This window comes from Entelurus aequoreus, linkage group LG09 (assembly GCF_033978785.1).
Source record: "Entelurus aequoreus isolate RoL-2023_Sb linkage group LG09, RoL_Eaeq_v1.1, whole genome shotgun sequence".
NCBI classification, from domain to species: Eukaryota; Metazoa; Chordata; class Actinopteri; order Syngnathiformes; family Syngnathidae; genus Entelurus; species Entelurus aequoreus.
In genome coordinates this window covers 26,567,216-26,578,058 of record NC_084739.1, presented here as the reverse complement: position 1 = coordinate 26,578,058, position 10,843 = coordinate 26,567,216, and the positions used below count along the sequence as shown (strand labels likewise).

The window sequence follows — 10,843 nt, the reverse complement described above, 5'->3', positions numbered from 1 at the left end:
AAATTTACTGTGGGACCCCATTTTTATGACTTGATGGGGGTGCGTGGGACCCTATTTTGAAAATTCCTAGCGTCAACACTGATGGAGTATTGGAGCGTGCAAAACAGCAGCAGGCAGCGGTGGCCTGCGGGCCGGTTCTAATCCATCCATCCCATCCATTTTCTACCACTTATTCCCTTGGGGTCGCTGGAGCCTATCTCAACTACAATCGGGCGGAAGGCGGGGTACACCCTGGATAAGTCGCCACCTCATCGCAGGGCCAACACAGATAGACAGACAACATTCACACTCACATTCACACACTAGGGCCAATTTAGTGTTGCCAATCAACCTATCCCCAGGTGCATGTCTTTGGAGGTGGGAGGAAGCCGGAGTACCGAAGGGAACCCACAGTCATGGGGAGAACATGCAAACTCCACACAGAAAGATCCCGAGCGCAGGATCGAACCCAGGACCTTCGTATTGTGAGGCAGACGCACTGACCCCTCCACCGTTCTGCCCCGGCCGGTTCTAATACTAATCAAATATCATCCCGGGGGCCATAGATAATTCATTCGCGGGCCGGATCCTGACCTTGACTTTGACACCCCTGATTTAATCCATGTGAATTAACATTTCCTCCAGCACCAGTAGATGGGGACATAAGAATTATCATCTAACGATCTTAAGCCTAGCAAAATATTCAAATTATCATTCTGTCCACCTTCATATGCTATTTTTGTTGAGAGAATATATGCAAGAAGAAGATTGCAGCAAACTGTGACGCAGGATGCAGGATTGTATCCTACTATACGGACAAAATAAACATGTCAGTCAGCATGTTTCAGTTTTCAAGTACTGTTTTGTTCTGTATCATTTTGCGAAATAAAGTAACTTTCAAGGACAGCTGATAAGAAAAATACTTTTAATAATAGTGCATTACATGTTTAAAGCATTGAACGTGTCAAAGCATAATATTGCTGTTATTTGGCTGCATTTAAGTGTTATTAACATTTCTGTCTATTCAGAGTACAATTAGTAGTGCAAAGTAGTGTAACACATGATTTTGGAGACAAAAATATGTGCAGGGCACATTTGGGACATTCATCAGTCAGCAATAAAATAAAGCACCAACTACTGTAATCTATAAACTAACACCAAGCATACCTAATTTGAATGAACACCAAATTGTGCACCTTCTTAGATACAAAGCCACCCAATATTTTATTAAAAAAATTTAAATAAAAAAAATCACACATGGTCCACTAAAGGAAATAAAAAATGTACTGATTTATAAAAAAAAAAAGCTTTTTAGTGTAAGCAAATGTGCATAGGAACCCTTTCATGAAACACGCGTACATTCATTCAAAGCTTCTCCAATTTTTTAACAAACTGGATGAGATCAGTGGCGAAGAGCTGAGGCTCCTCAAAGGCAGCAAAGTGACCACCACGGGGCATGAACGTGTAGGAGACTATGTTAGGAAACCTGATTTGGGCCCACGACTTAGGGCAGTGCATCAGCTCCATAGGGAAGGCCGCCAGTCCAGTAGGAACAAATATCTTCGTCCTGGGGAGAAACAGTTTGTTCAACAAATGATTACATTTAAAAAACACATATGGTTATGTAGACATACCTTAAATCCACTCTTTTATCTAGAGAACCCTTAAAGTTCTCTTTGTAGAAGCGCATGGATGAGACAATGGAGCCTGTGGTCCAGTAGATCATAACGTTTGTCAGGAGGTCATCCAGGCTAAATTTCCTACACACACACACACACACACACACACACACACACACACACACACACACACACACACACACATTTAGTTACTACAGACATCATAAACCTTCCTAAAATGAAAAAACATTATATGTAGTCTTAGACCTTTCCAGCCCACCGTCCGCCAGGTTTCTGTATTCCATGTCAGTGCAGGTGGAGAACTTCTCCAGAATGTAGGCAGCCAAGCCTACAGGAGAGTCATTCACCCCACAGCCTGGAAAAACAACAGCAGTCATGCTAGTTATTACACCTCTCACACCTGCCTTGACACAACTAAATACTGGGAAGTCACCAAAGTTAACAGTCCAACCCATTTTTTTTTTCCTAACTGGAGCTGCTGGTAACGTTGGTTATGACCTGCCATAATTGATGCTTCTGTATTGCCTCTGAGTTAAGAAAAGTTAACGCTAGGTTATAAATGATACATCTCACGTGTATAGTAAAAGGTTGTGGCACCAACTAAGCCGATAAGTTGGTCAACTTTGAAAATCCACGCGCTACCAACTTGATACTACAACTTGGCTCTCAACAAAGGGAATGCAGCATAAAACTACTGCATCATCACTAGGAAGCTTTTTTTTTTAATCTGAAGAGTAAGCATTATTCTGAATTGAGCAGCTCAAGAAGAGCACAAGGGCTGGTCGATAAAACTATCCCATCAGTCGGTATCCTGGTGAGAGCGGAAATTGTAAGTCACAGTTGTATGTTTTTATTTGAAACACTTAGCAATAGTGATACATGATAACTCTCCAAGGCTCTCACATAGTTTGCCGTTATCAGTAGCAAAACCCAAAAAGTGCTCGCTATGTTTTTGTTGTGCATAGCAATGAACACTGTCGTTGCTACGTGCTCTGTGAAATCAAAGCCCCCAGGAAAGAAGTAACCGTAAATGTTTTAAATTACAAACTGCAGTAAATATGACATGTTATCAAGGCACATTACATGCATTCTTACAGCATGTATATTGTTGTTGTTGGACTTTTTTTAAGAGGGCTTTATAAGCGTAATAGATCGTTGGCTGTATTATTAGCCGCCTCTTAGTAGCCTCTCTGATTAATGCCCTCCTTCCCCAAGCTGAGTTTTGGTGGGTTGCTCTGTCTTGGCAGGTTTGTTGTGGTCCCATGTTTTTTCCATCTGAAGATGATGGATTTGAGGGTGCTTTAAGGGATCATCAAATATGTGGATATTTCTTTATAACCCAACCCTAACTAATGATGTGACTTCTGGAGGAAACAGATATCACCAGAACATTTTGAGGGGCATCATAGTAAAGGGGGTGAATACATATGCTCAAGCCAATTTTCATTTTTTTATTATCTTAAATAATGTTTTAATATATATTTTTTCTCATTTCACTTCACATAACCTAAGTTGTTAGGTTATTTTGAGCAGATCCATCACATAAACTGTGTATTAAAAAACATGTGAATTTCAGGTTGTAAAGCAACAACATAGGTAAAAAGCCAAGGAGGTGAATAATTTTGCAAGGTGTTGCATGTATTAATCATTTAAATCCTTTGTGTTTTGCCCCCTACTGTATCCAAGGAATTAACAAAAACGACAACACAATTATTGAGAAAATAAAAGTGTCCATCTAATTACTCCTGCATCAATTGTATACTGATACTACCTTTGGTATCGACACCACCAATTTAAGGATCAATCCCCCCTCCTTTTACTTGCCGTGTACTGATTTGGACAATGCTGACACACCAACAGTTGTCATATTATCCTCTCTCTAGACTCTCATTAATGTACTTCCTGTAAATAACTTCCTACTTTCTGCTGTGACTTGGTTTCACGTATTTCTTGGTGTTGCTCAAAGCTATCTTAGCAGTTGCTCCTGGCTTAACATGTTTAGCATTGTCGTGCGGTGATAATGAAACTTGATAGGGATACTTAAGATACTAGAAAATGCAGTTTATTTGCCGTAGTGCAGGTTATTGTTAATAAGTTAATGGAGCGGCTCAACATTGTCTATGGAGACACATAATCAACTGCTAGCAGCTTGTCAGTCATAAATCTGCAATGGCTGATCACATACTTTTTCACAAAAATCAGTCGAAACCGATCGCTCGACACATCCCTAGAGTCATTTCTTTGCTCCTGATTGATTACGCTAAAAAAGTAGCCTTGTGTCACGTCACGCAGGACAACAGTTCAAACACCAAGCGTTGTCCGATTTTAAAGGTGGATTTTTGCAGAAAATTTGGGTTGAATTCAACTAAAATGGTTCCTACCTGCCGTATCAGGTTTAGTAGCCTGAATGTGCATGTATCCTGTTTCCCTCAAGATTTCCCACACATTCTTTTCAAAGAATGGAAACAGGCGGCGGACATCTTCGCGACTCAGGCCCACCAAGAAGGGGAGATAAGAGCCAATCAGGATGGACAACATCACTTTGAACCCTTTTCTCGATGAAAACATATTTAAGTGGAGGCCTTTCACACATCTGAAAAAAACAGAGTTGAAAAATTAGGCAACAAAAACGACAAGCACAGCATGTTTCCATCGAGGAATTTGCAGGATCGGTGTCTTTTGCACACTGCAAGCACTGTCTCAGCATTTCGATAAGTTGTTGCAATACTGTCACAATGGAGCTTGTGTGGCGAAAATTCCAATGTGTTGACAACACATTGTTCACTGTTTGAAAAGTGTTGTTTCTTACTTACTGAGGTTTCATCTGCGCCATGTTGGTGGTGATGAGAGAACCCCAGTCTCCTCCCTGCAGATAAAACTGGGAGAACCCTAAACGCTCCATCAGCTTCAGGAAAATTCTGGCGGCAGCAAGAGTGTTAAAGCCTGGAAAGAAGGACATGATTTTTTAAAGGTGCGTTCACCCTTGTCATGCTGGGTTCGGCTAAAATCTTTCTGGTGCATTTGCTCTGCTAGCACAGCTAGCTGGTGTGAACACTAGGGGTGTAACGGTACACAAAAATTTCGGTTCGGTACGTACCTCGGTTTAGAGGTCACGGTTCGGTTCATTTTCGGTACAGTAAGAAAACAACAAAATATAAATTTTTTGGTTATTTATTTACCAAATTTGCAAAATCTTCCACCAAAAATATTTTTCTTAGTGGAATATTTGATGTGAAGTAATCGGAACCTTGGGTAGGTCAATAATTCATAATAACATTGATTTTGATTCAATATTATGTTTTGAGCAATGACTGTTTGAAAGAAAAAAAAACAGCTTTGTTTTGCAACTTTTTCTAAATTACATTTAACCTTTAAGCTTTTTTATTTCACTTTTGTTATGTTTTTGTTTATTTTAATAGTATTTTTAGAATGTGCCGTGGGCCTTTAAAACATTAGCTGTGGGCTGCAAATGGCCTCCGAGGCACACTTTTGACACCCCTGCTATAGATAATAAAAATTGAATCTGATAAATCTATGGATAAAAAGCAGATGCAAGCGCGTTTATCATAACTCATAACTCTCTCGCTCGCGCTCTCTCTGTCTCTGCCCCTCCCTCACGAATGCTGCTGCGCACCTTCACAATTTGTTTAGTTTTTAACCTTCTTAACTCTGAACGTACATTGTTAATACACGCAACCATAGCTCGAGGTGCCGGACATTTGGGGGGCACCACCCGGGCGGCCCCGCGGGGGAGGGCATGTCCGGTGTGGGGAGGACGTGTGGTCGGGACCTGGCCCGGTCGCCGCTAGCAGCGATCGGTTTCGCCGGACATGTCCTCTTTTGCTGGCATGCTGGCGGCTAACGGGCAGGGATAGACTGGCTGTGCGTCCTCTTTTCGCCGGGCGTGTCCTCTTTTGCGCAGCTGTCGGGGCGGGGTTTCTTGGATGCCTCAGGTGTCCGGCATTTTGAGTATTGTTTACACAATGTGCAGTACGCTACTTAATATGGAAAAGTGTGGAAACTCGTTCGGTACACCTCCACACCGAACCGGAACCACCGTACCGAAACGGTTCGATAAAATACCCGTACCGTTACACCCCTAGTGAACACAATAATCTTAAACCCGGTGTGCGCCAAAATGACCCACATTGATTGTAAGTGAAGTCTGGGGTTCAAATCTGAACACGACACAAACTACAAAAAGACATTGACTGGTGTTGAAATAACTTCTGATATCAAGTTACTTGTGCACAATATTCAAAGTTTTTCAGATGCCCCTGTAAATAAGCATAAAAGGTAGTTATGACACGTCTACCTGGCTGGCCGCACCTATAAGAAAAGCTAATACATCACTGTGATCAAGTGGCTCTTCTGAATACTGCAGAAGACATTTGAAATATGTCGTGGTAAAATAATAACTACATTATATCGGAATATTGTCTGACTGGAAGAAATTAAAAGGCCTGCTTTATGCATATGTTCTTTACTGTGCAGTTTAGGGGCTGTTTGCAACTTCCTTACAGTTACATTTCTCAAACCAAAAAAATGTAACAGCTAGCTTCTGTTACCATTAGTGGTTTAACAGAACACATTCGTTTTAAAATGGCCTATATTTTTTTGCAATTACTACATTTATGTAATAAAACTTTTTGACGCCCGGAAAAAATGATTAGTGTTAACTCACACTGTCTTGCCAACACGTATGTGCAGGGAGCACGTGCACACTTACAAAAGCAGTCTAAAAGAAGCAACAAACTATTTCTAGTCATGTTGTGGTTATGATGGAATACACATTCAATGATCGCTAACTATCCAAATCAATATTATTAGCCAACAACACCCAAAGCTAATGCGCGTGCACATGTTACGTATACACACCTAATTACGTCATTATGTTGTAGAAGCGTAATAGGGCGTGATAGAACGCTTAAAATACATTGGAAAGTTAGCGCCCTCTAGGCATCCGTGTAAATGTTGCAAAGAGCCCCTGTAATGGAATCACACCAAAGCACTGTTTGAATACATACCCTGTTTTTTTCTGTTATGGACCAATACCTTGTTTATGAGGGGCTTCAGAGAAACCATAGCCAGGTATAGATGGACATATGACCTCAAAGGTGAGACCATTGTGGTTCTCTGTGAGAATTGGCAGGACCTTATAGAATTCAAAGAAGGAGCCTGGCCAGCCATGGACAAGCATGAGTGGAACCACCTTTAGGTTCTTGTGTTTGGTAGGACGCACATGGATGAAATGCACGTCTATTCCTATTGAGAGAAGAGAACATTTGGAGGATACATAAACACATAGTTCACCAAGAGATGTATTGAGGGCACACTAGAAAAGAAAATTATACTATAACAACAATATATTTTTTTACAATGTTGGTGCCTATTGTTCCTTTTTGAGGTACCTTCTATTTTGGTTTTGAAGTGTGGATACTTGTTAAGCATCGCCACTTGTTTTTTCCAATCAAACTCATGCCTCCAGTAGGAAGCCACACTCTTGAGGTACGTCGAATTGAACCCATACTGAAAAGTGGAATTTTCCAGAGGGTCAGCATAGCGGGTTTTGTCAATGCGTTCATGGAGGTCCTGTTGAATAAGGCATGTTTTTTTACATTATTGCACATATTTATATCTAGTCAAGTCAAGCTTTTTCTATACCATAATGTGTATGTGTCTCATAAACAAACCTTTATTTCATCATCTGAGGTTTGCACCTCGAAGGAATAGATACTGTCATCCTCTGACCGTGGCTTATCTCCTGCTCCCCACCATCCTTCTCCAAGAGGAATAGTTTGGACTTTTTGGCGTCTTCTATGCAGAATGTACACCAGCGCAACACCTGTAGCCACACCTGTCCCAATTACAATCTGCTTTTGAAACGCATCCAAACCAGTGAAGGAGTCTCTGCAGGACAAAAGGAACAATGAATGAATTTGAATGACTAACTCAGAGGTCTTGAGGGCCACATTGGGTTATAAGAATTGGCCCAGGGGCCGGGCTATCGACAGGGTTTCCCCTACATGCAAACGATCTTGGCGCAATTGATTGACTTGATATATTGTATGAATGGATATACCATATATAGTCTATTATTTACATACTATTGGCTAGAATAAGTTTGAAAATAGCTCAAATATCATAAAAACATTCCTCATTGCATTATAAAAAAAAATGTGCAACAGATGACACCGGGTAAAAGTAGAGACAATTGAAGAGAAAGGTATTTTGTGCTAATTAATGCATTTCTTGTTCAAGTCCTAGGGATGTCCGATATTATCGGCCGATAAATGCTTAAAAATGTAATATCGGAAATTATCGGTATCGGTTTCAAAATTATCGGTATCGGTTTCAAAAAGTACAATTTATGACTTTTTAAAACGCCGCTGTGTACACGGACGTAGGGAGAAGTACAGAGCGCCAATAAACCTTAAAGCACTCCCTTTGCGTGCCGGCCCAGTCACATAATATCCACGGCTTTTCACACACACAATGCAACACATACTTGGTCAACAGCCATACAGGTCACACTGAGGGAGGCCGTATAAACAACTTTAACACTGTTACAAATATGCGCCACACTGTGAACCCACACCAAACAAGAATGACAAACACATTTCGGGAGAACATCCACACTGTAACACAACATAAACACAACAGAACAAATACCCAGAACCCCTTGCAGCACTAACTCTTCCGGGACGCTACAATATACACCCCCTGCTGCCCCCCCACCTCAACCCCGCCCACCTCAACCTCCACATGCTCTCTCAGGGAGAGCATGTCCCAAATTCTAAGCTGCTGTTTTGAGGCATGTTAAAAAAAATAATGCACTTTGTGACTTCAATAATAAATATGGCAGTGCCATGTTGGCATTTTTTTCCATAACTTGAGTTGATTTATTTTGGAAAACCTTGTTACATTGTTTAATGCATCCAGCGGGGCATCACAACAAAATTAGGCATAATTATGTGTTAATTCCATGACTGTATATATCGGTATCGGTAGATATCGGAATCTGTAATTAAGAGTTGGACAATATCGGAATATCGGATTTCGGCAAAAAAGCCATTATCGGACATCTCTAATAATAATCAAATTCATATGAAATGGCTTGATAATATGAGGTAATCATACATTTATATACATATTGACAGTTGCAAGTGGCCATCATTCGGTTTGACACCACTACTACAGTATATATGGAGACAAAGCGTTGTGTTATGGTCCGCCTTACAGCTTTTTCTCTTTACCCTTGTGGCTCTACTGTATTTGAAAATGTTTTAAAGTTGTTCTATGTTTATTTTTATTTTTTACAAAAAATTGGACTCCCCTTATGCTGGAGCTAATTAACCCTTGAGTAATGTTCATATTGTTGTTACTCAGCCAGCGTTTGTGGGTCTGATGGACCTGTTGCATTTTGTGGCTTTTAATGCCTCACAGTCACACTTTTATATTAAAATACTGAACAGATGTTTGCCTTATCCCAATAAACATCTGTTCAGTATTTTTACATAAAAGTGTTTGATTGTGAGGCATTAAAAGCCACAAAATGGTCTGATGGACCCATTGCATTTTGTGGCTTTTAATGCCTCACTGTCAAACACTTTTATATTAAAATACTGAACAGATGTTTACCTTATCCCAATAAACATCTGTTCAGTATTTTTACATAAAAGTGTTTGATTGTGAGGCATTAAAAGCCACAAAATGCAACGGGTCCATCAGACCCACCAACGCTGGCTGAGTAACAACAATATGAACGTTGCACGGACAATTTCTCTGCCAGTTTCTGCATCCCACAGGGATTCTTCTTTTGTTTCTGCACCAGCGGTTCCCACACAAGGTTGCAACATTGTTTGTCAACACTGTCTGCTCTCATTTTCTCGCACATTTGACCCTCTGATGTTCTGTGTACCTACACCAGTGGTTCTTAACCTGGGTTCAATCGAACCCTAGGGGTTCGGTGAGTCGCCCTCAGGGTTCGGCGGAGCCTCCGTCGCCGAGGTCAAGACAAACCTGACTCATCGTGTAAATAAAAACTTGTCCCTATCGGCGTATCATGGATACGGCAACAGCAGAAGTCACACTGATTTGCAGGTGTGTAATTTGTTGTGAGTTCATGCACTGTGTTGGTTGTGTTCTTTGAACAAGGTGATGTTCATGAACAGTTCATTTTGTGCACCAGTAAAAAAAACATATAACTTTAAGTCTTGAATTTGAAAAAAAAAACAATTTTATTTTTCACTAAAGAAGGGTTCGGTGAATGCGCATATGAAACTGTTGGGGTTCGGTACCTCCAACAAGGTTAAGAACCACTGACCTACACTCTGTCCTCCTCCTGTGTGCCTGCTGTCTGTCTGTGTGTGTGTGTGCGTGCGTGCGTGCGTGCGTGTGTGCGTGTGTGTGTGTGTGTGTGTGTGTGTGTGTGTGTGTGTGTGTGTGTGTGTGTGTGTGTGTGTGTGTGTGTGTGTGTGTGTGTTACACAAAACATCAATTTCCACACTTCTATTAGCCCCAGGTCCACACCCGGACATCTTATATGTAATAGAAATGTGTAGGGGTGGGTGTATGGTGTGTGGTCATTAAATATGTATTCTGATATATGTTCTTCACAGAGCCAAAGTGAGTCTCAGTTTGAAAAATTAATTAATTGTATCATTAATCGTTTAATAAAATATGAATACGGGTCCCACAGACCCGAACACCACACAAGGGTTAAGCCTAACACTTTTTTAATTGTCGTGACGTTCCTAGCTGCGGCTCAAAGTTTACTTACTTCAAAAACTGCACTCGCTGCATTGTGTTCCAAAGGTGAACGCCCACGTGTAATTGCAGAGAACAGGTTACAGAATGGACAAAACGTCTCTTCTGGAAGACTAAATAATATATTGTAGCTTGGTAGCTAATGGAATCCGTTCAAAATGTACCAAAGCCTAGTCGAACTCCTCAAACATCGACATCAGAACTACCACCCGCCCACAGACCACTGACCGGAAATAAAGTTCGTCAACACGACGCGGATTGGTCGACACCAGAGCCAATCACATCCCGTGACGCAGCTGTTTTATAAAGTAACCAAAGCGACCCTTGTAGTTGCAGTTGAGAGTTCGGGGATTCAGCAAGTCTCGCCATGTTTTGGAAGATCGCTTTCCTCGTCTTTGGGGCCGTTTGCGCCTTGGGTTTTACCAGTTTTGTCGGGGGCTTCACAGATGGGAATG

At 41.1% G+C, this 10,843-nt stretch overlaps 2 protein-coding genes across 2 annotated transcripts in view; one reads left to right on the top strand and one right to left on the bottom strand.

Moving 5' to 3' along the window:
• Nucleotides 1–1,245: 1,245 nt before the first annotated feature.
• Nucleotides 1,246–10,627, bottom strand: ephx5 (epoxide hydrolase 5). The gene is made up of 9 exons (XM_062058475.1): nucleotides 10,402–10,627; nucleotides 7,313–7,529; nucleotides 7,031–7,211; nucleotides 6,675–6,884; nucleotides 4,433–4,562; nucleotides 4,001–4,212; nucleotides 1,866–1,974; nucleotides 1,614–1,739; nucleotides 1,246–1,546 (listed from the first exon to the last, which is right to left on the bottom strand). Exons 1-9 carry the CDS (start codon nucleotides 10,422–10,424, stop codon nucleotides 1,345–1,347), a joined length of 1,410 nt encoding a protein of 469 aa, XP_061914459.1. The 5' UTR covers nucleotides 10,425–10,627; the 3' UTR covers nucleotides 1,246–1,344.
• Nucleotides 10,628–10,678: 51 nt separating this feature from the next.
• The window catches only part of cst3 (cystatin C (amyloid angiopathy and cerebral hemorrhage)), an 8,325-nt gene continuing 8,160 nt past the window's right edge, over nucleotides 10,679–10,843 (top strand). Inside the window, exon 1 of the mRNA XM_062058477.1 lies at nucleotides 10,679–10,843. This exon is cut by the window's right edge and continues 113 nt beyond it. Coding sequence (XP_061914461.1) covers nucleotides 10,756–10,843 — 88 coding nt within the window. The 5' untranslated portion in view covers nucleotides 10,679–10,755.

Coding starts and splice junctions, on each gene's coding strand:
- ephx5 (XM_062058475.1), bottom strand. CDS start 10,424: ATGCAGCGAGTGCAGTTTTTGAA. Junction 7,530..10,401: donor CAGCGAGTGCAGTTTTTGAA/GTAAGTAAACTT, acceptor TTTGTCCTGCAG/AGACTCCTTCACTGGTTTGG. Junction 1,547..1,613: donor GATAAAAGAGTGGATTTAAG/GTATGTCTACAT, acceptor GTTTCTCCCCAG/GACGAAGATATTTGTTCCTA.